Source organism: Protopterus annectens, chromosome 5.part0, assembly GCF_019279795.1.
Source record: "Protopterus annectens isolate FY-2018-M chromosome 5.part0, PAN1.0, whole genome shotgun sequence".
NCBI classification, from domain to species: Eukaryota; Metazoa; Chordata; order Ceratodontiformes; family Protopteridae; genus Protopterus; species Protopterus annectens.
In genome coordinates, this window is record NC_056735.1 from 769,143,079 (window position 1) to 769,170,788 (window position 27,710).

At 44.2% G+C, this 27,710-nt stretch overlaps 1 protein-coding gene across 1 annotated transcript in view; it reads right to left on the minus strand.

Annotated features, from left to right (window-relative positions):
* Positions 1 to 27,710, minus strand: part of LOC122802816 (protein NPAT) — a gene marked incomplete in the record, with an annotated part of 1,438,521 nt that overhangs the window by 1,068,145 nt on the left and 342,666 nt on the right. Inside the window, 1 exon segment of the mRNA XM_044072621.1 lies at positions 18,896 to 18,980. Within this exon segment, the coding sequence (XP_043928556.1) occupies positions 18,896 to 18,980 (85 nt within the window).

The following is a 27,710-nucleotide window of genomic DNA, read 5'->3' on the forward strand; positions in this document are numbered from 1 at the left end:
AATAAAACTTGTAGCCTCGATCTATAATGTCCAACACCCATTTGTCCTGAGTGACTAAAAGCCAATTTTGCCTGAAAAGTGCCAACTTTCCTCCCAGAGGAGCTGCCAGACAGGAGGGATCTGGCAGCTGGAGATGCAGGTCATTGGGTCTGTTTACGAAAAGGCTGACCCCTGCCCTCACCTGAAGATTGTGTAGGGGAACTCCACGTCCTAGGCCTGAAAGAACCTTGAGCATGAGCTCTGCCCCTACCACGTCTAGATCTGCCCCTAGACTGTAAATCAGAAGAAGGATAAGCCCATCCCTTAGTAGGCCAATTTCTGCTAAACTTAGGGGGCTGCAGCTGTAAAAAATCCTTAACTGTTTGCATAGACTTAGCTTTGTCTTCCATTTTCTTCAAAACTGACTCCACAGGAGAACCAAACAGAACTTCAGACTGAAGGGAGCATCCAAAATTCGAGCTTTAACATGCTCTGACAAGTTCTGATCCTTAAGCCAGGCGTGCCTACGAATAACTGATCCAGTGGCAGCCACCCTGGAAGAGGCCTGAAGAGCATCAAAACCACACTGCAAAGAATGCTTACCCACCTGATCAGAGGCATGAACTAAATCCTGCAATTCCTTACACTCAATGCCCTCTGCCAAAGCATCTACCTTGGATTTTAACTGACTTAGGAGAAAATTCTGGTACTTCAGCATATGAAACTGGCAATTCAAAGCCCTCATTGCTAGAGTGGAAGAGGTATACACTTTTTTACCCCACCTATCCAAAGCTCTAGAATCTTTATCCATAGGAACTGGATTCTTTACAACAGAAGCCCTGACACCCTTAGGTCCCTGGCTAATAGTTTCCGGGTCAGCTCTCGGGCTCTTATACAAATATTTATGAGCCTCAGGCACTCTGTAATACCTGTCTGGCTTGACCGGGGCAGGAGGCAAAGAATCAGGATTAAGGGAAGCTTCAGAGAAAACATCCTGAACAACATCCAAAACAGGGGGTATAGCCAAGGGCCTATGCTGTGGTAAAAACAAAAATTCACTAAGTCTCTTTCTAGAATCTGAGAAATCCTGACCTTCCCACTTAAAATGCTCCCTCATGGAATGCAGGGTTTCAGAAAAAGAAAAATCCTCTGGGGCGGAGGCAGAAGGACTAGAATCCTCTGCATCTGAATCAGAATAAGGAGGAAAGTCCTGAATGTCTTCAGCCGAAGACTCCGAGTAATCTGAGGAATGCTCCAATCCTTCCACCTCTGGCTCCACCCTAGGCCTCTTATCTGGAGGGGGCAAAGAACCCCTAATTAAGGTAATTAAATCTTCTGCCATTTTCAGCATATGCTTTTTAGGTATAGAACCTGCAGAACTAGGGCTGACGCCAGAGGAAGACAAACCAGGCCTGACCTTGGAAGGTACCTTAGAGACAGAAGTAGAAGGCCTAACCACCTTATGCAAAGAAGGGACTACAGAGACCAGAGAGGCCCCCTCAGCCTGACCCGACTCCTGAGAGGCCACATCCTGCAAAACTAAAGGCTCCCCCTGAGACTCAGCTGAAACCTCGGCTGGATCCACAGATTCCACCGTAGTTTCTAAAGAACCGGCGTCCGTAACGCCCGACTCATCCTGCTTGGACTTTAACGATTTTTCCTTACGCTTCTTAGCGGTAGCGGTCGGAGGATCCGGCGGCATATTGTAATTACACCGCTTACCGAAAACAAGCCTAGCACAATCTAACCTGCGTTTAATGGTGCGCTTATTAAATCTAGCACAAAAGCGACACCCGACTATGTCGTGCTCAGGCCCCAAGCAAGGAATACAAAGAGAGTGGTAATCCCTATCTGTTTCCCACAAGAAATACAATTATTCACTTTTTCTGACATCCGGATTTAACTGAGGCAAGAAAAGACAAAATATTCCCCACGGGTACTTAGCCCAACTTGGTCTTCGGTCTGAAACTCAGAATACAAAAATTTCAGGACGCCGAACGGCACTTGCAAAACGCTGCTTCTGCTTCGGACCATGCGGCAAGAAAGACTGAGGATATGGCGTCGGTCATGCGCTTTAGTACCACGGCGTACTGACGTCAGATCTGAGCGACCATGACCGACGCCAGCCTAACACTTTGGTATTCGGGCCGACCGAGGACAGTGGACTACCCACAGGTTATGACTGCAGCAATGTGAGATGAAGAACATCAGCACCAGTACTTATTATTAATGCCCACCCCTCCAGGCATGTCTAAAGGTCAGCTCCCTGTGCATTCGTATATTAACCTGGTGAACTTGGGCATCCTGAGGCAATGTAGCAACTGCCTCATGTACACTGACAACCCTCTCCTCTTACCTCCCAACATTCAGACTTGTGAGAGATGCACTTGTATATCCAAATTGGAAGCCACAGACTCTCCTGCCAAGACCGGAATAGCTGGTCAAGAGGAAAAGGTCAACACTTGCACCACACCATATGGAACACACAGCCCTCCAAAACACAAACCAGCACTGCCTTCACATAAAACCACAAACTGCACACCCACCTTCGCAGATGCTCTCAAAAATCTACCCACACAGCAGATACCACACTCTACCACCACAATACCAACACTAATTACGAGACACAGTCCAGAGACTTCTCATACTCTGGAACAAGCTACCCATCTATGTCAAGCAAAGTCCCTTATTAGCATTCTTCAAGAAAAATCTTGATGAGTGGATGGGAAATAGGAAATACACTCAGAGGATCATTTCTGTGGCTCTGCTCGACAGGGGCACAGGAAAATAACTTTCTTGGGTAGTGTAAGCCAGGGAATCTTGTTGACTAGGCTTACTTAGGCCCCTGGGCCGATAGCCTAGTAACTACCTATGAACCTATAAACAGTGTGCCACTCAACCAAAGCCCCTAAGGCAAAACAGCATGCCCAACACACTAGTCATAGCTGATTCTATAGTGAGGCACACTGATGTCTCACTCACTAGGCTGAATAAGGAAAAAGTAACAGTCAGCTGCCTGTCAGGCGCCAGGATCCACTACATAACGCATGCACTCAGTTCCCTCAACAAGTACAAATATGACTTTGTCCATGTACATGTGGGTGTGAATGACCCGAGACGTACCTCCCTGGACTACATGAAAAGAGACATGGAGTAGTTCTTGGACTATGTAGCCCAGGTGATTATGACCCTAGCCCTGAGCAGCATCCTACCATCACCCAGAATGATACCACAGTACAAGCAGAAAATGACTGATTTCAACAATTGGCTAAGTTTCTGGTTTCATTCTAAGGGGATCCAGTACCTGTCTACCTGGGATAACATGACTGACAGACCTCGATGCTTTGCCAGAGATGGCCTGCATCCGTCACTCCTGGGCTTCTGGATAATGGCCATTGTTCTTGCCACCCCTATAGTGCCTTTTTAGGAGCTGTTCCAAAGACCAAATTACAACCGTAACAGCTACAAACAAATGCAATCTGAGGGTCATGCTGCTCAACGCTAGAAGTCTAAATCAAAAAATGCACTCGCTCAAAGCACTCCTTAAAATAGAGAACATCTACATTTGTGCCATAACAGAGACCTGGTTCAAGGCAGCAGAATGCACCCCTGCACTACCAGGCTATAACTCATTCCACACCTTTCGGTCCCAGAACCTGGACTGAGGCTCCAAAGGAGGAGGTGTTTCCACATTCATAAAGGATGAGCACACCTCCAGACTAGTAGCCCAACATAACGCATCTGAGATACTTCAGGTGCAGCCAACATTGGGTAAGACAGCAATTCGTGTTGTAGCCTGCTATACGTCCCCAACCATGTCCCAAGACTCGCACTCCATGTTCCTAAGCATCCTGAAAAATATTAGGGTCCAACCTAACACTCTCATACTGGGCAACTTCAACTACCCCTCCATTAACTGGGAAAACTACTCATGTACCAATACACTTGCCCAACGTTTCCTGGAATTCATTAATTCCAATGCCCTGAACCAGCTTGTTCTTACCCCCCACTAGAGGTAAGAACATCTTTGACCTGGTCATTACTAACATGGGCGACCATTGCTCTACACCAATAGTCAACTCCTCCCTGGTTAGAGCCGACCACAAACTAATCACCTTGGAAATCCACAGCCCTCCCACCCACTTCCCACAAAGATAACCACCATGAGAAATTTCTCCAAAGCTAACTTTGTGCTCCTAAAACCAGAAGTGGTTAACTTCACGGCACCCGTGCAAATGGAGATCAGTTGTATGATCGCTGAATCATACACCAATGCACTGAACGAACACTTACACAAATGCATGGATCTTGCCATACCCAACAGAGCCAAGATGCTCTCCTCCAAAACAAAAAGGAAGCCAATCTGGTGGTGCCCTGCCATAAACAACCTCTACAACAGGAGGAGGAAAAGTACAGTTGTGTACACTTACCATAAATGTAGATGTTAGAGTGTCTTCACTGTTGCAGTCATTACATCTGGGTTATCTTCTTTCAGGTAGCCCTCAGTCAGCCTGATTAACAAATTCTTGGGTCCTGCGTCAGTTGCTGTCTCTTCTTCCGTGACGTCAGGTCGTCAGGGGTATAAAACATATAGCCGACGTCATTACATCAGTTTTTCTTGCCCCAGATGTCAGGTGATCCCCTAATGGGAAGCAATTAAATCTATAAATATACAAGATTATACCTCAAACAAAAAAGCAAATACACCAAAAAGCTTTTAAGCATTGAAAAGAAGAGAAGAGGTATAGCCAAACGAAGTCAGGGGGGCTGGAGGGAGGGTAACCAAGACTGCAACAGTGAATACACATTAACATCTACAGTTATGGTAAGTGTACACAAATGTACTATGTTCTTCGTATTTCACTGTTGCAGTCATTACATTTGGGTAGATTCCCAAAGCTAAGGATGGGAGGAAGAATTTAGATAGCATTAGGACCAGTTATAAGGCCCTGCAAAACTGCAGTGGCAAAGCCAGCTCTGGATTTAGAGAAAATTGGCAAATGGTAATGCTTGGTGAAAGTATGTACAGAACTCCAGGTAGCAGCTTTTAGGATTGTCCCTGGTAGGTACGCCTCTGAGCAAGGCTGTAGAGGTAGATGCAGCCCTGGTTGGGTGGGATCTGATCCCCTGTGGGATAGGTTTTCCATGGTGCTGATAACAGAAGTAAATGCAATGGCCTATCCATTTGCAGATGGTTCGCTTTGAAATAGCCTTTCCCTCTGTACCTGCAGCAAATGCCACCAGCAGTTGTTCAGATTTCCTTTGAGGTTTAGACCTGGCCAAGTAGAATCTAAGTTGTTTGTGCACATCTAAGGAGTGCAGTATCCGTTCCCCTTTGTTCTGTGGATTAGGAAAGAAGGTAGGCAAATGAATGGACTAATTAAAGGCCACGCTGGATACCACCTTTGGCATGAAAGAGGGATTGGTCCTGAAGGACACCCGGTTCGCATGAAAGATGATGAAAGGATCCACTGCCATAAGGGCCTGTAATTCAGATACCCTTCCTTCTTGCTGAAGTGTTGCTAAAAGGGAAGCTGTTTTCCAAGAAAGGAATTTTAAATCTGCAGTAGCAGTTTGCTCGAAAGGAGGAAGGGTGAGTTTCTCCAATACAAAGTTTTGGTCCTAGGCTGGAGTTGGAGCTCTCCTGGGTGGTCTTAAATTTTTGGCCTCTCTGAGGAACTGTTTGAGCAGTGGAAGAGAGAAGGGAGGTTCTGTGTTATAATGAGCTAGAATGGCTAGACGTGAATTTTTATTGAGGAAAAAGACAGCCCTTGTGAAGCATCTCAGTTAAGTATTGTAAAATCTGAGGTAAATTCGGCACTGCTGTGCTCATCCCTTGAGGTTGGTTCCAGGCACAGAATCTTTTCCATTTTGCAGCATACGATTTTCTAGTACTAGGCCTTCTTGTCTCTAAAATGACATCCATCACTGGTGTACTAAGGGATGGTAAAGGAGAGCTTAGGTAATTAGCCAGGCTGCTAGGTTCGGTGTTTGAAGCTGAGGGTGCAGAATCTGGTTCTCCTGCTGAGACAGCAGGGTACGAGTCTGAGGCAGGTGCCATGGGGCCAACAGTGACGCACTGCGCAAGGAGGGGGTACCAGTGTTGGTGTGGCCAGGATGCTGCAATCAAACTCATCCTTGGTTTGTCTTGTTTGATCTTTAGTAATATATTTTGGAGAGCAGAGGCAGAGGAGGAAAGGCATAAACTGACAGGTTTTTCCAGCTGAAGGACAGAGCATCCACTTTCCAAGCTTGTCTGTGGGGAGTCCTTGCACAAAATTTTTCCAATTGATAGTTCTGGGGAGAGGCAAACAGGTCTATATCTGGGCTCCACCATTTGCTTGTCAACGTTTTGAAAATCCTTGGTTCCAGTTTCCACTCGTGTGGGTCAATGAGGATTCTGCTTAGTCCATCTGCCAGTGTATTTAGTTTTCCTGGCAGGAATTGAGCTTGTAGATGGACTTGGTAGCTCAAGGCTGTGTTCCACAATGCCATGGCTAGTCCGCATAGGGGGTAAGAATGTGTACCCCCCTGCTTGTCTATCTACCACATAACAGTGGTGTTGGCAGTCTTTACCATTAATTGTCCTGGAAGAATGCAGTCCTTGAAGGCTGTCAGAGCATTCTGTACAGCTAACATTTCTTTATGATTGATGTGAAGGTGCATTTGAATTGGGTTCCATTTGCTCTGAATGCACTTCCTGCCAGATGCACCCCCCCCCCCCATGCATAGTCTGATGCGTCTGTTAGAGTTTGGGCGGCAGGGGGTAGTGTGAATGGTAGTCCCTTGTTTTGGTGGCAGGCCTCTGCTCACAAAAGGAACTCTAGGCGTAGACAAGGAATGATCGGAATCATTGCTTCTAGATCCTGAGAATGTTGACACCATAGGCTTTTTAGATACCATTGCAGTTTCCTCATATGCAGTCTTGCATATGGAATTAGAAGAATGCAGGAGGCCATGAACCCCAAAGCTTGTAGTATTTGCCTTGCAGACAGCAGGGTTTTTGTGACCACTTGTTTGAAGTAGGTTGTCAAGTGAATTTGTTTCTCTGGTCTCTGGCGTGAGGAAAGCCCTCTGAGAAGTTGTATTCAAGCTTGCTCCCAGGAATATAATTTGTTGACAGGGTACCAGGTGTGATTTATTTTTGTTTATGGTGTACCCAAGACAAGTTAGCAGCCTCTGTACAAATGCCAGATGATTCAAAAAGTATGTCCTGGTTTTCTGCCTGAATTAGACAATCGTCCAGGTAATGGTATATTTGAATATTCCTTTGCCTGCAAAATGAAATGACTGGAGCTAGGCACTTTGTGAATACCCTGGGCACAGTAGATAAGCCAAATGGCAGTGCAGAGAAAGTACAGTTTTGTACCTACCATAAATGTAGATGTCCGATAGGTATGCATCTGCAGTCCTAACATATGGGTTGTCCTGCCAGGCAGCCCTTCGGTCGGCCGGATTCCAAAGTCTGGGTCTGGCCTCGGCTGATGTCGCACTTCACCTGACATCATAGCTGCTGTTTATTGGGTATAAAGGCATCAGCCGACGCCATTTTCCTCAGTGTTTCTTGCCCCAGATGCCAGGTGCCCTCTAGGAAGGCTAAATTTGGATAAATGCAAATAATTCCAAACAGTAGAGAGCAAACAAAATATATATATATATATATATATATATATATATATATATATATATATATATATACACATACATATATACAAACAAATACACCATAATAGTTTCCCCCAGCTAGCTAAAAGAGGGGTAAATACCCTAGGAGTACCACAGAGGGGAAGGAGGTGGGTAATCCTGACTGCAGATGCATACCTATCGGACATCTACATTTATGGTAGGTACAAAACTGTACTATGTCCTTCAAGGATGCATCTGCAGTCCTAACATATGGGTAGAATACCATAGCCAAACTGGGGGAGGAGGCACTAAGATAAAGATGGTGTCGTTAAGATCCCTTGCAAAACAGCAGTTGCAAAACCTGCTCGGGATCTAGAGTATAAGGGAAGATTATAATGCTTGGCAAATGTATGCACGGAGCTCCAAGTAGCAGCCTCTAAAATGTCTTTGGTAGCCACTCCTCTTAGGAAAGCTGTAGTGGTGGCTGTAGCTCTTGTGGAATGAGGTCTGATATTTTCAGGAGTTGTCTTTCCATGAAAAGAGTAACAAAATCGAATACAATTTCCTATCCATTTTGAGATTGTCTGTTTTGAGATTGCTTTCCCTTGCATTCCTGTTGCATATGCTACCAGAAGCTGGTCAGTTTTTCCGTCCAGAGAGTAGCGTAATTGTCTGTGCACATCCAAGGTATGTAGCAGTCTTTCCCCCCTGTTCTGTGGGTTGGGGAAGAATGTAGGTAAATGAATTGCTTGGTTTAATGCCACTCTGGAGACTACTTTTGGCATAAAGGTAGGGTTAGTTCTCAGAGAGACTCTATCCTGATGGAAGATTAGGAAAGGTTGCACTGCCATTAATGCCTGTAACTCAGATACCCTTCTTGCTGAAGTGATTGCTAGCAGGAAAGCAGTTTTCCAAGACAAGAACTGTAGTTCTGCTGTTGCTGCTGGTTCAAAAGGGGGGAGTGTTAACTTTTCCAGCACAAAGTTGAGATCCCATGTAGGTAAAGGTGGTTTCCTTGGAGGTTTTACATTTTTGATTCCTCTCAAGAACTGCCTGAGTAACGGATGGGAAAAAACAGGAGGGTCCATGTTGTATTCTGCTGAAATTGCTGATGCATGAATCTTAATGGAGGAGTAAGACAGGCCATTGTGGAACAGTTCTGCTAAGTATTCCAGGATGTGTGCTATGTTCACCAATGAGACATTTTCTCCTTTGGTTGCACTCCAAATGAGGTATCTTTTCCACTTGGCTGAATAAGTTTTCCTAGTGGAGGGTCTGCGTGCCTCCAAGATAATGTCCTTAACCCTCTGAGATAAATAAGGGTTATTTTGTTTTATGCAATATTCCAAGCAGCTAGCTGCAGAGTTTTCAAGTTTGGATGTAGGATCTTGTAATTGTTCTGTGTTAGAAGCAAGGGACATAGAGGTAGATGCCATGCGCGTGTCCGTGACATGCTTCTCAGCAGTGGGTACCAATGTTGCCTCGGCCAGTCTGGAGCCATCAGGATTATCCTTGGCTGATCCTCTCTGATCTTCATTAGTACTTGGTACATCAACGGAAGAGGTGGGAATGCATATGCTGTCAGGTTTTTCCAGCTGAAGGAAAGGGAGTCCACCCTCCAAGCAAGTGGGTGGTATGCTCTTGTGCAGAATTTCTTCAATTGGTGGTTGCGTGGGGAGGCGAACAGGTCTATTTCTGGCAGTCCCCATTTCTTTGTTATGGCTTTGAATATGTCTGGATGCAGCATCCATTCGTGAGCATCCGTGGTAGTTCTGCTTAAGGTGTCTGCTAGAGAATTTTCTTTTCCTGGTACAAATCTGGCCTGAAGTTGAATGTTGAGATTCAGGGCCACATTCCACAGGTCCATTGCCATCCGGCATAGAGGATATGAGTGTGTACCTCCCTGTTTGTTGATGTACCACATGACTGTGGTATTGTCCGTCCTTATCAGCAGATGACCCTGTTGAAGTAGTGGTCTGAATGCCTGGATCGCATGTTTCACTGCCAGCATCTCCTTTAGATTTATGTGTAGTCTCAGCTGGTCTTGGGTCCATAGGCCTTGTATACATTTGTCCACCATGTGTGCCCCCCAGCCTAGGTCTGAGGCGTCCGTGGTGATGGTCTGGCTTGGATGAGGTTTTTGGAAAGGCAATCCTCTGTTCAACTGACAGGCCTGAGCCCACAACAGGAATTCTTGCTTCAGGCATGGAATTATTGGAATCTGGGCTTCTAGACTGTGCTTGTGTTGAGACCATACATTCCTTAGGTACCATTGTAACTTCCTCATATGCAGCCTGGCATGCGGAATCAATATTATGCAGGATGCCATGTAACCCAGGGCTTGCAGGACTTTTAAGCTGAGTTTGTTTTGTTAATGTCATGAAGTAACCTGGTAGTTGCTTTTGTTTTTCTTCTGTGAGAAAAGCCATCTGAGTTGATGTGTCCAGTTCTGCACCCAAGAAGGTTATCCTTTGGGATGGTACTAGTCTTGACTTTTGCATGTTGACTGTGTATCCCAAGGCTTGCAATAGTTGTATGACATTTTCCAAGTCTTTTGTTAATTTTGCCTTGTTGTCCACTTGTATTAGGCAGTCGTCCAGGTATGGGTAAATTTGAATTCCCCTGAAGCCTGCAATAAGCAATTACTGATGCCAGGCATTTCGTGAATACTCTGGGCGCAGTAGATAAGCCAAAGGGCAATGCTGAGAATTGATAATGCTCTGATCCTGCAAGAAATCTGAGGTGTCTTCTGCAATCTGGTCGTATAGGGACGTGCAGGTATGCCTCCTTGAGATCTAGAGTCACCAGCCAAAACTCCTTGCCCAGCATGGGAAGAAGCTGCTGGAGGGTCAGCATTTTAAATTTTGGAACAATGAGGTATGTGTTCAGTGCGGACAAGTCGAGAATAGGTCTCCATTGATTTTCTTTTCTTGGCACAAGGAAAAGCCTGGAGTAAAATCCTTGGCCTTGTTCCATTGGTGGTACCTTTTCTATAGCTCTCATACTTAGTAAGTTGTTGATTTGTTTTAGAGCTTCTGTTTTTTTGGCTTGGTGGCAGGTTTGGCATTCCCCTCTTTTTTGGTAGAGTGTGAAAGTGAAACCTGTAGCCCTTGTCTATTGTTTTTAAAGTCCATTTGTCTCCTGTAATGTAATGCCAGTTGTCTGAAAATAAAGCTAGCTTTCCGCCCAAGGGAGCTTCCAGTTGTTCCCTGGTAGGCGGTACCAGAGCCAAGTCATTGTGTCTGTCCTGTGGAAGTGGTTGTAGTTGAATCTGTGGCAGTACTTCGCAGGTTGGTAGGTTGCCACTGACGTCCCCTGTAGGCACCCCTAGATTGATTTCTGCCTCTTGGGCGTCTATTTCTGCCTCTGTGTGCTCTGGAGCTGTCTGGAAAGGACCAATTCTTCGAGGGCCAATTTCTGCTAAACCTCGGAGGTTGGACCTGTAAGAAATCCTTGACTGTTTGGACAGATTTTGCTTTTTCTTCCACCTTCTTTAGAACCTCCTGTGCAGGGGAGCCAAACAAACTTTGTTTCTCCATGGGAGCATCTAGGAGTTTTGATTTGACATGGTCTGGTAATGATTGTTCTTTTAACCATGCATGCCTTCGAATCACTGTTCCAGTCATAGCTGATCTAAAGGAAGCCTCCAGTGCATCATAGCCACATTTTAAGAAATGGTTACTGACCTGCTGAGAGTTATGTACCAACTCCTGAAGAGACTTGCGGTCTATAGGTTCAGGAGAGGACAGTTTTTTATTTAGCTGGTCTAACAAAAATTCCTGATACTGAATCATGTGAAATTGACAGTTTAAGGCCCTAGCCGAAAGAGCAGCAGAAGTATAAACCTTTTTACCCCATCTCTCTAATGCTCTAGATTCCCTTTCAGAGGGAAGAGGGTTTTTGGCAGAAGCAGCTGCCACACCTTTAGGGCCCTGTGAAATGGTTTCAGGGTCTGCAACAGGAGCCTTATACAAATGGTAGTGTGTGTCCGGGACCCTGTAATATCTGTCAGGCTTGGCAGGGGCCGGAGGAAGAGAATCGGGTGCAGTACAGGCATCATTAAATGCATCATCAACAACTGTTAGTACTGGAGGAATGGCTAAAGGCCTATGCTGTGGTAAGTGTAAAAATGTCCTTAGCCTTTTCCTTGAATCTGAAAAATCCTGGCCCTGTCATTGGAAGTGTTCCCTCATAGCATGTAAAGTTTCCCCAAAAGAAAATTCTTCAGAAGGAGAAGCAGAAGGAATGGAGTCTTCTGCATCAGAATCCTCATAAGGAGAATATGGGCCTTCCTGAGGGTCTGAAATGTCTGAGCCATCCGAGGAATAGTCTGTAGAGACAGGTTCCGGGGGTTCAGTCCTAGGCCTCTTATCTGAAGGGGGCTGAGAGGCCCTGTCTGGGTGAGGTTGGGATCCCCTGATCAAAGAAATGAGATCCTCAGCCAGGCTGAGTATTTGAGAACTAGAGGTAGGCCTATGTGAGGGAGTTTTAGCAGGTAAGGCCTTAGAAGATTTAGCTGCTTTAGCACTGGCAAAAGCCTTGATGGACATAGAAGCAGGGGGTCTAGCAGCCCCACGTGCAGGGGTAGAAATGTCTAAAGGGATAGTGTCTGACAAGTCCTGGGTGCCAGCTACTGTAGCAGTAAATTCAGTAGCCGATTCAACCATGCTCTGGGAGGCCTCGGCTGTAGGAGGCATGCTTTCGGCCAAAGGAAGAACCGAGAACTCTGTTTCAGCCGAAACCGAGACACTCGCGGTTGGCCTGACCGTGGTTTCAGCCGAAACCGCGGCCCGCGAGTGTCGGTCCTTTTCCTTGCGCTTTTTAGCTATTTGAGAAGTCAGAGTTTCCGACGGCATTTTGTAAGCAAAAGCGGGACCAAAAAACTCCTCTGCAAACTCCGACCGACGTCTAAGTGTCCGTCGGTTAAAGGAAGCACAGGCTAGACAAGCTGATACGTCGTGGTCTGGGCCTAAACAAGGAAGGCAGTAAGAGTGGAAATCCTTATGAGGTATTTGTTTCCCACAAGTTAAACAATTATTTACTTTTTCTGACATCGGCTGAGGCAAGAAAGAGTCCCCAACGGGGTACTTAGCTTTTTAGAAGTCTTCGGTAGTAGAAATCTCTGGATCTGACCGACCGGCACTTGCAAACAGCTTCTGCTTCGGCACCACGGCAAGAAAGACTGAGGAAAATGGCGTCGGCTGATGCCTTTATACCCAATAAACAGCAGCTATGACGTCGGGTGAAGTGCGACATCAGCCAAGGCCAGACCCAGACTTTGGAATCCATCCGGCCGACCGAAGGGCTGCCTGGCAGGACAACCCATATGTTAGGACTGCAGATGCATCCTTGAAGGACATCTGATAGCTTTGAAGCGTAGGTAATCTTCTGCAAGACTCCCGGACTGGGATGTGCAGGTGTGCTTCCTTTTAAGTTTAGTGTTGCCAACCAGGCATCTTTGCTTAGCATAGGAATCAACTGGTGAAGAGTCAGCATCTTGAATTTTGGAATCACCAAAAAGGTGTTTAGAGTAGGCATGTCCAGGATAGGATGCCATGAATTGTCTTTTCTGGATACCAGGTAAAAGCTTGAGAAGAAACCTTGTCCCTTTTTCTCTTCTGGTACCAACTGAATAGCCCCTATGCTTAAGAGAGAGAGAGTACTTGCTTTTGGGCCTCTGCCCACTCCTTTGGAGGTAGATCCAGCCAACCGCTTGGAGTTGGTGACATGTGGAAGTGAAATCTGTATCCTTGGGACACTATATTTAAAACCCATTTGTCCTGGGTAATGAGTCCCCAGTTCTTTGCATGAAGTGCAATCTTTCCCCCCAAAAGGGGCAATCAGTTGAGAAGTGCTTAGAAGTTGTAAAAAAAAGTCATAGAGACAGTTTACCACAGGGGGAGGTTTATTACTCTCAAATTTGGAAGTGGAGGCCCCCCCCACTGCTCAAGTCCTCTGCGTTCCCTTGGACTGAAGCCTGGGCGCTCTGCTGGAACTGGGTTTGGACTGTGAAGGTCTGGAAGAGGCAGGAAAGGACCAATTCTTAGAAGGCCAATGCCTACTAAATCTTGGAGGTTGTACTAGTAAAATGTCTAACAGTTTGCATAGATTTAGCTTTTTACTCCATCTTTTTAAGAAGAACTTCTTCTGCGTTGTTGCCAAACAGGTGGCCCTGATTTAAGGGAGCATCCAGTAATTTCACTAACACGATCTGGCAAGGATTGCTCCTTAAGCCAAGCATGCCTTCTAAGTACAGACCCAGTTGCCGCAGCCCTGCAAGATGCCTCTAGTGAATCAAAACCACATTGCAATGTATGTTTACCAATTTGTTCAGCAGAATGCATTAAATCCTGTAAATCTTTATTTTCAGCACAATCAGGAATCAACATAATTTTCTGTTTAAGCAATCCAAAAATATGCAGGTGATACTTTAACATATGAAACTGGCCATTCAAGGCCCTAATGGCCAAAGTTGCAAAAGTGTATACCTTCTTACCCCATCTATCCAGCACCCTGGAGTCTCTATCAGAGGGGGTAGGATTTTTGGCAGTAGTAGCCTTAATGCCCTTGGGTCCCTGTGAAATGGTTTCAGGATCCACAATAGGATTTTTAAAAAGGAAATTGTGAGAGTCAGGAAACCTGTAATATCTATAAGGTTTTCTGGAAGCAGGAGGTAGAGAGTCAGAGGCCATGCTAGATTCCGAAAAGGCATCATCAACAATGTCCATTGCAGGAGGTATAGCTAAAGGCCTGTGCTGGGGCAGGAGTTAGAAATCCCCAAGCCTCTTTTTAGAATCAGAAATCTTGACTTTCCCAACAAAAAAGCTCCCTGAGAGTATGCAAGGTTTCACCAAAAGAGAAATCTTCTGGGGGGAAGCAGAGGGAATAGAGTCCCCAGCATCAGAATCCTCATAGGTAGATAAGGGTAAATCCTGGTCATCAGAGGAAACAGAAATTTCAGAATCCTGGTCAGAAGTATCATAAGCAAACTCAGTCCTAGGTCTCTTAGAGGGAGAAGGTTGGCTTCCACTGATTAAAGTAATAAGATCTTCAGTCATTCTTATTATTTGTTCTTTAGGCATAGAGGCCTGAACATGCAGTCTGGGCATAAGTTTTCTAGGCATGGTTCGAGTTTTAGGCCTTGAAGAAGAAGATGGCGCCGGTTTACTATGCAAGTCAGTAGGCCTGAATACACCCTCAGAAGCTGGTGCCTGCAGTGGCTCCAGACCCATCTAAGGTAAAGACATCCTCAGGTTCCACAGAAGAAGCATCTCACGGCATACTGGACTCTGAATGGGTCTCAGTAGAGGCCTGTGAATCTGAAGTAGTGGGTATCAGTGGGTGTGAAAGCGCCTCAATGAGTACCGGCGAAATGGGCGGCCTGTCTCTGTCTTTATCTTTCCGTTTCTTCAGAATGTCGGTAGTCGGATGGCTTACCGAAGACATATCAGGATAATTGAACCGAGCACCAAAAAATTTAGAAGTGCAAATATACTGATGAAGTATAATTTGTGGTTTAAATAAGGCACAAAACCAACAGCGAGGTACGTCGTGGCAGGGCCTAGGCAAGGAATACAGTACGAATGAAAATCTTTATGAGGTATTTGCTTTCCATGAGAAATGCAATTATTTACTTTTACCGACTTTGGTTTAGAGCAAGAAAAAGTTTCCCCAACGGGGTACTTAGGTTTTAGTTGAAGACTTTGGTTCTGAAACTTGAAAACAAAAATTTCTGGAGTTGGCCGACCAGCACTTGCGAACTGCTTCTGCTGGGGGCACCGCATGGCAAGGAAACACTGATGTAATGACATCGACTGCATGTTTTACATCTCTGACGACCTGAAGTCACGGAAGAAGAGACAGCAACTGACACAGGACCCAAGACTTTGTTAATCAGGCCGACTGAGGGCTACCTGCAAGCAGATAACCCAAATGTAATGACTAACAGTGAAACATGAAGAACATCTGATGCAGAATAAGATGAAGTCCCAAGACTGGAAAAACTCCCTTATCAGCCTCAACAAAAAGTTGAGATCCTCATCAAATCCTCTAAAGCTAGCTATGAAAACAGAATTGCAGCAGATAGTAAAGACAACCACAAGGCTTTCTATAGTTATGTAAAGAATCTCCAAGGCAATACCCAGATTTGCTCTGAGCTACTGCACAATTGTACCACCTACACCAAGCCAACAGATTCAGTGCCAACTTTACCCCCCCCCCCCAAGGGACCAGTCACAATACCAGTAGATTGCCAGGCACCCAGTATTACTACTGCACAGGTTAAAACAGCACTGTCCAAGGCCAAGAATACAGCTTCTATGAGACCTGACAATATCCCTGGCTGTGTTCTACATGAACTACAGAGTGAACTGGCACCTCACCTGTGTGCCCTGTTCAATTACAATCTCATCTCAAGCTTTGTCCCTACCGAATGGCACACTGCTACAATCATCCCTCTCCAGAAAGGAGGAACTACAGACCCTGGGAACTATTGCCTCATTATCCTGACGAGTCTGATATGCAAAGCTATGGAACGCATCATCATGGACTTAAAAACAAGGACATAGGGAATCTTCAACCTATAGATCGTACACAGTTTGGTTTTGTGAAGGGTAGATCATGCTTCTCAACTTGGGTCAACTTCTTTGAGTCAGTCTCCAGAGCTGTGGATGAAGGCAAGGTGGCTCATACAGCCTACCTTGATCTGGCCAAGGGTTTTGATACCATTCCCCATTCAGGAATCATAGACAAACTCACTAAGCTAAGCATCAACCCCTATATCACTAGATGGGTTGCAAACTGGCTCACAGATGGAACCCATACTGTGAAAGTAGCTGACTCCAAGTCAGACTGCCGACTAGTCACGAGATGAGTCCCACAGGATTCGGTCCTGGGTCCTCTCCTGTTTGGTATCTACTTTTCTGAAGTCCAGAACAACACAAAGAGACTCTGGCTGACAAAGTTTGCAGACGATTGCAAGCTGGGAGCTATTATTAACTCCCCAAGTGATGTTGTCATCCTACAGAAAGGCCGCACTGAGACCAATGACTAGTGTCAGAACCATGGCCTTAAGCTCAATGCCAAAAAATGTGTCATCATCCACTTTGGGGAAAAACCCGGTTCCCATGAATTACCACATCAGTGATAGTCCACTGAAGACAGAAGGTGTTATAAGGGATCTGGGAACACAGGTTGACAGCAAACTCTCATTTGACCACAACATTGCCACTGTGGTCAGAAAGTCCTTCTATATGGCACATCTCATTACTAAGGGTTTTGCATCAAGGAAGAAAGAGGTCACTGTCTCCCTCTACTCTTCCCTCATAAGGCCAATCATTGAGTACAATGCCCCATTTGGCATGTACCTCACTATACACCTGCAACAACTGGAGAGGCCACAAAAGTACCTCACAAAGAGGATCCTAGTCCTTAAACATTTGTCCTATACGGACACACACAAAAAAACTCCTACTATTCGCTGTCTCATATCGCCTACTTGGAGGTGATCTCCACTTGGCTTACAAAGCCATGTCTGACACAGCTTTGTTAGAAATGCTATATCTAAAGAAATCCCAATCCCTCCGCACCACACAATCCAGAGACCTCAACCTCATTACCACAATTAACAGAACATGAGGGACAGGTTCATAACCCAGAGACTACCCATGCTAGGGAATTGACTTCCCATACATGTCAGGCAGAGTACCTCAGTGACCCTTTTCAAGAGAAATCTTGATGAGTGGATGGGAAACAGAAGATTCACCCCAGGGATCACTCCAGTGGCTTTACTCGACACAGGCACTGGGAACCAACATCGGGTGACACGATGCCAGGGTAATCCTATGGGCTAGGCTTGTAAAGACCCCAGGGTCATTAGCCTAGTACACACCTATGAACTTATAAGCCCCTAAACTACCCACACAGCTCCTGAACAAGTAGTATTAACCAAACATACACCACTAAAGACAAACTAGCACAAAAACCCAAAACTCCCAAAAAGAACTAGACTAAGGGGAAGGGAATATGGAAAAAGGCGCCAAACGCTAAAATGAGACAAGAGTAAGAAAGGACAGACACCTAACGCTGTACAAGAGCTAACAAAGGGAGGAAGAAGGAAACTAGCTAGACTAAACTACCTGAGAAAAAATAGAAATGAGAACACTCATCTGAGAAACAAAATCCAAGAAAAACTCTTAACCTACACTTCGAGCCAAGAATCACATTTGTAGCTAAACGTGGCAAACAAGATCTGCAAGGGGGGGGGGGGGGTTGACGGTAGAAAGGGTTTGTGGGAGGAGCTTGAGCCTTGAATCTACTCTGTAAAGTTTCGGATCAGATCCAAGACCCAAACGTGATGAATAATAAATGGATAACATCAGATGTTTGAATTTTTTTTTCCATCTTTTCTGGCATTTGGGTTTATGCTTTTTACCTCCATAGGAAAAGATGTTCCTGCCAAAGATACTAAAGGGATTGTGATGCTCAAAAAAGGTCGTCAGAGTTTCAGATGTTTATTTGCTTGAAACAAGAACAGTCCTTAAAGATACAAAGGGGATGATCCGCTATTAAGAAAGAACAGGCAATGAAGGTAGAAGCACTTTGGTGGCATCTGTTAATCTCAGACATACCTGCAACTGATTTTTTTTCAAGGGACACTACATTTAAAACTCCCAAAGCAAACTAAAAAAAAAAATAAAGTACACAAACTACCACTCTATATATAAATAACAAGCATTAAGGAACGAACATTGTTTTCAGAAGTGTATCCATCCTTCAAGCTACCTGGATAAGTCCAGCAGAATGATTAACAAAAAATACAATGCAGCAAAGAAAAATTCTGAAGAGGACACAAGCTGCCATTCTCCTTTCTGCCAGACAGCCTCCTGGCAGCTCAAGGATACCACCTCACCCTTAGGATGCTCAAAGCTTTGAAAGGCTGGATACATGGATGTCTGCTTAATTACCATCTATGATGGACAGCAGTGATCCTTTGATGAATATCTTAAATTCTTTACATTTAAGCACATGAACTGAACAAGTGTATTTTTAAAACATCTTCAAGGTAGATTTTTACCAATATTAAGAACTTATGAAAACTCTTCCCAAACAAGCCTATGGGTGGGATGACTTTAACACAAAAAAAAATGCAAGAAACGGGAATGAAAACTTTACACCTGCCAAGCTAGTATATAGCAGTAGTGAAATAATAATGTAAGTTTCCTAAATATATATAGTAAGGTACCTAGCAATACATGAATGTAGCAGCAAAATTGTTGCAACAAAAAGTTACCCTTTTCTTCTTCCTGGAGACAAAAGGCTTGACTGAGGCCTGCGTTCTTGAGATTCAGGTACAACAACTTGCAAAGTACTTCCAGCTTTAAAAAAGTATAAAAAATATATACATTATATAATCAGAAGACAAAAACACAGAGACCAACTCACTGTGGTTGCAAAAAGTGAGTTCTGTTAATTAGCAGGACTTTTAGGATGCCATTTGCTGGCTTTCAGAAAGCAGGTGTTGGGTTGAATGACTTTCATAATGACACACTTACTACCACATAAGTAATGCAATTTGTGAGAATCATGTCAGTTTCCTAAAACTTCTGTTGAAATGCAAATAAAAAAGGCAGGATCTTTAAAACAAAAGATAAATGACAAAGAAAAAAGTTTCTGATAGGGGCTACCTTCAGAAAAAAATGCACCTGAAAGACTAATAACCAAACAAGTCTATTGGAATAACTTTTTATCCAACTAATTTCAGTTCAAGATTACAACACAAACAAGGAAAGATCAAAACAGAATACAGTTGCGAAAAGTATGTCATAAATCAAAAATATGGTTTACAGCTACCCATTGAACTGCAAAGAGGACCCCTTTGAAGGATCCTCTGGTAACCTTTATCTTCTGCATCAGCTATCAACTGGCAATTGTTTTCCCTAGAGGTTCCCATGCTCAGGGTTGACATATGCCTGTGATGATGTTATACTAACTAGATCAGAAAAGGTCTTATCACACATCTACTAATTTGCTTACTAATCACTAGCAAGTACCTTTCTATGAAGCAACAAACAATGAAAACTGGCAAGCATGGCGGCTAAATGATAAGAGCTCTACTTCAACGTTTTAGGGTTTGGGAGTTCAAATCTTACTTCAGTCACTATGCGGCATGTTGTATGCTCTCACTGTGTATGCATGGGTTTTCTCAGAGTACTCCAGCCAACTCTCACCTCCTAAAACATGTTGATTGATAGGCTACACTAATCTTTACTAATAAAAAAAAAAGACAAGGAAGAACAAGTTCACTTACTTGCTTAAACAAATACATTAACTTAAAAAGTGGTGCTCCAGTGCTACGATGAGGTATGCAAAAGTACATGATTGCCTAATTTAAAGGTAACTCCAACTGCCAAGCCCAGCTAGAGAGACTGCCATGTAAAAAGGCAGAGTATTCCTGACCCATTAAGGTGGGTTAACTGTTGTACATGAAGTAACACAGTAAATATACAATGCATCTGTGTCATCCAGTTTCATTCCTCCTCAAATAATGGATCTCAGATCCACCTCAGACACTTTTACCAGACTCACAGATCCAGCTCTCGAGCTTCTCCAATTACCCACAATTCTCCAATATATACTTGACATCAAGTTTGCTGCCCAACAGTAAGACACTTTACTATAAAAAAGAAACAAGGAAAGAACATACAGAAAGGCTTGAGTTCAAAGAAACAGGGAAGTTCCCAAAAGGACATCAATTAAGCCTCACTAAGAAAGTGGTAAAGGGGTTGGAGGAAGAATGAAAGTGAACAAAGATGCATCGTTACAGTGACTACAAGATTTTTGTATCTCATGCTGTCATTTTTCATTCATTCCTCAACTCGCAGGACAGACTCCCCAGCTAGATGAAACTTGGGTAGCCCTCATGTAAGGAAATTCCTGAGTACAGTGAAATCAAATGCGGTCCTATTTCTGGACAGTATGTCGTATTAAGCAATAAAGGTATGAGCAATGGCCCAAATGGCAGCTGCACAAATATCATCTAGGTAAAGCTAAACATCTTTCTTCATAGACAAAATAATCAGTTAACCATCTGGCTGGAGTTGCTTTAGAAACAGCTTTACCCAATTTGTTCTTGGAGAAAGATAACAATAATTGATCATATTTCCTGAAATCCACTATCCTTATGAAAGATCAAGTATGGAGGTCTTCAGGAGAGGGCTTGGAGTTCAGACATTCATCTAGCAGAGGTTATAGCAACCAGAAAAATTGCTTTCCAGGATAAGAACTTGAGGTCAATCTCAGCTGAAAGCTCAAAGGGGGGTTGGTTAAGAGTCAGTAACAGAATATTCAAATCCAAAGGGGGGGGGTGTAGGATCCTTAACCAGGGGCCTGAGTGAAAAGGCGCCATTAAAGGAAGGCCTTGCACAATCTCAAGGAAGCCAAGAAAGAACAATTCTCTCCTGAGTGAAAATTTGAAATGGCAGCTAGATGAACTCTAATAGTACAATAGCTCACCCCACTGTTAAATATGGAGGCCAAAATATCAAGAACTGCTGAAATTGGGACAGAGAAGAGACTGAGGTCTCTCTAAAGGGCCCAGATTGAAAATCTTTTCCCATTTACTTCTGTAAATTTTCCTGGTGGAAAGTTTCATAAGATAAAAGAATCTGTCAAACTGGGGAAGAAAGCCTGGGTTGTCTACTCATCACTGGAACTAGAGAAACCAGGCAGTTAACTTGAAGTCACTGATGTTTGGATGTTGCATCCCTTTCGGGCGAGACAAAAGGTCTGGATATGGATCTAGTATCCAAGGTGGATAAATAAGACGAGCCAAAAGAAAGGGAAACCAGACCTGATGAAGTCAAAAGGGCAATGAGAATGGTTGTACTCTTCAACCGGGATACTTTCTGTAAAAATTTGGGGATTAGGGTAGGAGACCTGGGGGGCCAATCATGGACTTGAGTATCTCTCAGTGACTCCCCCCCTGTGGAGGAACCAGGGCGAAGAACCTATTGCATTTGCTGTTGAGAGGGGACGCATAAAGGTCATAGCATGGCTGGCTCCATCACTGAAAAATCTTTTGTGCCACTCTGATTGAGAGACCACGTGTAAGGCATCAAAATGGACCTGCTTAGTCCGTCTGCAAGCATACTGGTTTTCACTGGTATGTGCATCACTACAAGAAAGCAACTGGAAGAGAATGTCCATTGCCACACACTCATTGCCTCTTGAGACAGCAGGTAAGATCTGGTTCCTCCCTTTTGTTTATATTCAGACAACTGATATGTTCTATGTATATATCGCAATCATCCCTGAAGTTAGAATATCATAAAAAGCTTGTCTAGTTGGACAGCTTTCATTTCCAGGACATGGATGTGCAAACTGGCTTCTTCTGTGGACCAAGTACCTTGGACTGTCCTTCCCAAGCAATGCCTCATACCCAATTTGGAATGCATCCATGCTGACTCTGGCTACTGGCTGAGGGAGAATGAAGGGATGACCTAGAGAAACTTTTTCTGATGAAGCCACCAAAAAAGATATTCCTTACAAACTTTGGAAATCATGTCTGGGGGGGGGGGGGGGCTTAGAAGATACTGATAAATACATCATAGTACTGAAAGAGTGCATTGTAGGACAAGCATATGATACCTGGCCGACAGAATAAGATTTATTGCTGCTGCCATCGATCCTAATGCTTAGAGGACTAGTCTTGGTGATGGATGAGAAAGGGAGATCACCTTCATGACTTCAGACCTGAGAGTAAGAAACCTTGTTAGAGAAATAAAGCTATCTGGTTGGCCATGTCTAGATGAGCACCATTAATCTCTTAGGGTCTGAGTAGGGATAAGCTGTGATTTGGTGTAACAGACTGTGATGCCCAAATGCTGACATAAATGGAGCAAGTAATCCTTCCCTTAAATCAAGAGATGCCTTGATGAGGTGGTCAGGAGCCAGTCTGATATGGAAACACCTGGAATACCTGCAGTTTCAGGTGAGCCACTACCACCTCCATACATTCGGTGAACAACCTGAGGCTGTGGTTAGCACAAAGGACAGCGCTCTGAACGGGTAAAAGCTGGCTCCCAGCTGGAACTGCAGGCATCTTTTGGAGTGCCTGTTCACTTTGATATGACAGTCTACATCTTGACGATCTACTGAACATATCCATTCATCCTTTCATTGTAGAGGTAAAATGGACTGAACCATGACCCTCCAGAACTTTGAGCATTTTACATACTGGTCGAGTCTGCTGAGATCCAGAACTGGTCTCAAGTCCCCTGTCGCTCTGGCAAAAAAAAAACAAAAGAATCTTGAATAACTTCCGGATCCTCACTGGTCTGGGGGCACTTTTTTGAATGACTCTTTCTAGCAGCTTTTCTATTCCCATGGCTGCAGCCTCCCTCTGACTCAGTGGAACAATAAAGATCTTTTTCTTTTTTGTTGGAGGTATTTGGGAAATGGTATAAAAACAGCTGGATATGACATTCTACACCCAAGTGTCTTTTGTGATGGATACCCAGGCTTTTAGGTATAGAGATGAGAATTCCCCAACTGCCACCAGAGTGCAGCCACTGGGTAACCATTCAGGAGTGTTGGTAAGGTCTGTCAGGAGGCATCTCTGAATCCTGGCTCTGTGGGTCACCCTTGCTGCGAGGATGGCGTATTCCATTAGACTTCTCCCCCTCTGCTCCAAGAAGAACTATCTCCTCGTGACTCCTGGAAAGCCCCTTGGAATTTGCGAAACTACATATTTTTATTACCTTGCTGATTCCTGGAGAAGGAGCTCTGAAGAGGAGAAAGTATTATCCCAACAGCAGATAGGGTCTTTCTGTCTTGTTCTATCAGGACAGAGCTTCCTTACCTTTGAGTCCAAACGACGACGATCCATCAAAAGGAGCAATGATGAATGAAGGCTTGAAAGGCTCCACAAAATCACACAAGCACATTCAAGCATATTCCTTGACTGCAATGCTTGAACCTGCATCCTTAGAGGTACCCTCAGTTGTATGACAGATCAACCTCATGGACACTGGAGATGGACTGTAGGGTGGCCAGTTGCAAAAAAAAAAAAAGTTTCTTCTGGTCCTCTACAGACATAGAGACCCTGAAAGAGATGTGGAAAGCTCCTTTATCAAATCACTTTATAACCTGGTGAAATGTGTCAAACAGTACAGTAACCCAATGGCAAAGGTCACTGAGACATAAATGTCCTTGCCAAATCTGTTCAAGGCCCAGGACTCTTAACAGGTGGATGGACAGATCAGCTCTCTTCTGCAAGCTCTCTCATAGTGGCTGCCACCACCACCATGGCATCTATAGGGACTCCCTTGCCCCAGTGGGCCTCATCTTTAGACAGAGATAAAAACTTGTCTGGCCTCTTATGTATAGGCTCTATTGTATCAAGTTCCTTCCACGCTCAGCGTAAGATAATATTGATCAACTCAACAGCCCGATGGACCACCCAAAATGTAGCCAGGCCAGCCATGAAAACTTTCAGAAATACCAACTCCTCTTGGAAAGGGGAGTCAGAGGACAATCAACCTCTCTGTTTAAGAAGTTCTAGGATCTCTCCAAGTGAGGCATCGTCAGATGGACATCTGGGGGACCCTCCCTTTCATCAAAATCTGTGTTCTCTGTGACAGATTTATGAGAGGAATCTAGGTGCATAGTTTTGGAATTCTTTTCCTAGAGACTACATCCGTGGGATGGGTCTGGTGAAGTAAAAGAAGAAGGTGGGAAGTCCTTGATGAAGGTGGCTGTGCTAGTGGAGTAAGCATGATACCATCAGAGTTCAAAGTCGGTGGAGGGAGAGTAGGATCCCAAAAGAGTAAGGATGTCCTCTCTCTGGGTATAGAGAAAATCCTCTCCACAATCTCAAAGGCAGACACAGTCCAGGAAAAACAGCAACCAGTTGCACTGGCATCAAAGTTACCTGCAGACAGCTTTGGAGTCAATCCCAAACCCCTGGAGCTGGTGCAGACGCTTTGGCTGCAAGAGTCATCCTGCTCCAAAGAGGTCGGAGCCAGGGATGGTCAGAGTAGAAGAATCAGCAGTTTTTGGATCTGACAAAAACATCCTCGAAGATCTTGGATCCGAGAGCTCCGAAACCACTGACTGAATCAGAGAAGGAGATGCAATGTGATGTTGAGAGGAGGGAAGGCTCACAGTTCCAAAGGGAGAAGGAGATGGAATCACCCCCATCTGGATCTGAGCCCTGAGAAACCTCCACATCAACGTATCCACCTCTTCCTCAGATAAGCTCCTAGAAGACCTAAGAGATCAAGTAGTAGAAGGTGGTCTGGAAGACTTTCTAGGTGTCTCCTGTAAGAAGGGCAAATGAAGCAGAGGAGATATCAGATTTGGGGTGAAAAAAAGAGAATGGATCTCGACGTAGTAGGATCAGAGGAAGGTGGCAGATCTAATGTATTGGTAACTTTAGCTGGCAGCTCTGAAAAAGGAGATGAACAAGAAGAATGATCAGGGCTGTTTACTGGACTCCTTTCTTTCGCAGCAGAGTCAGGCTATCCTTTGTCAGTTTTACTAGAAGAGTTTCAGCCCCAACAGAGCCAAAAGCAATGGTAGAAGGTATCAAACCTTTCAAAACCAACTTATTCCTTCTACCACTTAAAGTACATGAGTTGAACCCCAAACAAATAGAACAAACTCACATCTAGGTTGGCAGCGCCCACACAATACACACACTACTTGTGGGCATCCAAGATATGGATCTTATGCCTACAAGAAATGGACTTTTTAAGGCAGATTAAGTAGGTCAGCCATATCAACAAAACTAACCTATTCCTTCTAAAATACAAAGGTAAGAAAGAGACCGTTCTTTTTCCTTAAAAAATACCAACAATGATATTTAAAAGATACCCTAAATTGGGTAGACAAAGAGATGGAAAGAATGCCAACAATGATATGTGGGATAGTACCCTGACATGGATAGAAAGGCCTGACAAGAAAGGCAGAAAAAAAAGGAAAAGGCAATGGTTAGAAAGTCAGTCAAGTTCTGTTTAAACATATTGGAAGGAACAGGAAAGCAATGCTAAATACAAAAACCTCACAAAATAGGATACAGCACTACCTGTAACCTCCATAGCTCTACAGCAGAAATCCTCATCCGAACAATGCGGCGACAAATAAAACCCGATGTACACCAGGAGAGTGGAGCATCATGGGTAAAGGAAGGAGCTGGAGAGTTGGATCCACGAGTCTAAAAGTGGCCAAGTCAGATTCTATGTCAGCTCTGACACCATGAAAATGACAACATCAGATACATCTGTTATATTTAAAAGGAAAGTTATCATGTGCCATAACTCTAGATGTGTGTTGTCTTGTTTCACCTGGTTCAACAACTAGGTTATCGGATCTGACATGAGACCTCGGTGATTTTTCAAGAGCTTAGATCCAGGGTTCTGACTCTTCCCCTACCCATAATTCCCTCTGATCCTCAGATTAATCAGGCAGACTTGATCTGAGGCACTGTCATAAATTCTCTCCAGAAAAAGCATAAATACAGGTCTAAATAAGCACCTTGGTTGACAATGAGGACATGACAAAAACACAGCAAGAAAGGCCGTCCAAAAAAGACAAGGCCACTGGTTAATCTCAACCATTCAGCCAGGAGCCCAAAAATGACCAAACTTATGATGGAGGATGGATGGATGGGGGGGGGTGTTGAACAAGATGAAACTAAACAAAATGGATGTAGTTTTAGGTTAAGTACATAACTTCTATATCCAATGCTGTCTTTTTCATCTTATTCAACAACTGGGACAGACACCCTAGCTAAAGGAAAAATCTGGGTGGATATTCCTGAGTATGATGGAACTAAAGGATGTAAAGGACCCTGGACTGTACATTCAACTTGTAGTGTCACACAAAGGTATGAAGTGTAGACCAAGAATCCACAGCACAGGAGAACCTGCCAAAGAAGGCAGTAGAGGTAGCCACCACTCTGAGACTTTGGTCTGCCAGGTAATATCAATCTCATCTTTCCATAAACTGCAGCAATACGGTCAGAAAGCTACCTGGACACCACTACTTTAGAAACTCATTGGTCCAACTTAGCTTTTGCAAAGGCAAGGAAGAGTTGATCAGACTTACTAACAGCTTTTGTCCTCTGTAAACCTGAGCTGTTTTTTGAACATCTCGCAAAAGTAGAAGATATTCCCCTTTGCTGAGAACTCTGGAAAATACATGCAGATTGACAGCTTAATGTTTGCTTCAAAGGCCACCTTTGGGAGCAACTGGGGATCTGTTCTCAAAGAAACCCTACATTTATGAAAAAGAAAAAAAAAACAGTGCTGGAGGTTTACAAGATAAAGCTTGTAACTCCAAAACCCTCATTGCAGAAGTGATAGCCACCAAAGAGAGAGTCTTTCAAGAAAAATATTGAGATCCACAGTATAAGAAGGCTCAAATGGTCAAAGCCTGAAGCATTATAGTAAATATTCCAAGGTGGAACCGGATCCCTGACTGGGGGTCTTAAAAGGAAGGAGCCTTTCAAAAAATCCTTGGAAATCTTCAGAAAAGCAATAAAAGTCCGAGTCTGCCCAACATGAAAATTAGAAATGGCTGCCAACTGTACCTTAAAAGTTGAAAAAGTGAATCCTTTGTGAAAAAAATTCTGCCAAAAATCTAAAACTGATGGAAGAGGGGCTGAAAAGGGGTTTAAACCTCTTGTGGAAACCCATATGGTAAAAATCTTTTCCATTTATTATAGATTAACTTTACTGGTATTTACTATTTGTGAAGAGGATAAAAATTTGAATGACTAGGGCAGACAGCCTGGCATCCTTGGCCACCATTAAAAAGTACAGTTTTGTACCTACCATAAATGTAGATGTCCGAACAGGAATGCATCTGCAGTCCTTAGAAATGGGTTGTCCTGTCGTCAGGCAGCCCTTCGGTTGTTGTCCTGTCGTCAGGCAGCCCTTCGGTCGGCCGGATTCCAAAGTCTGGGCCTGGCCTCGGCTGGTGTCGTACTTCACCCGACGTCATAGCTGCAGTTCTTCGGGTATAAAGGCATCAGCCGACGCCATTTTCCTCAGTGTTTCTTGCCCCAGATGCCAGTTGCCCTCTTGGATAGCTACATTTTGGAT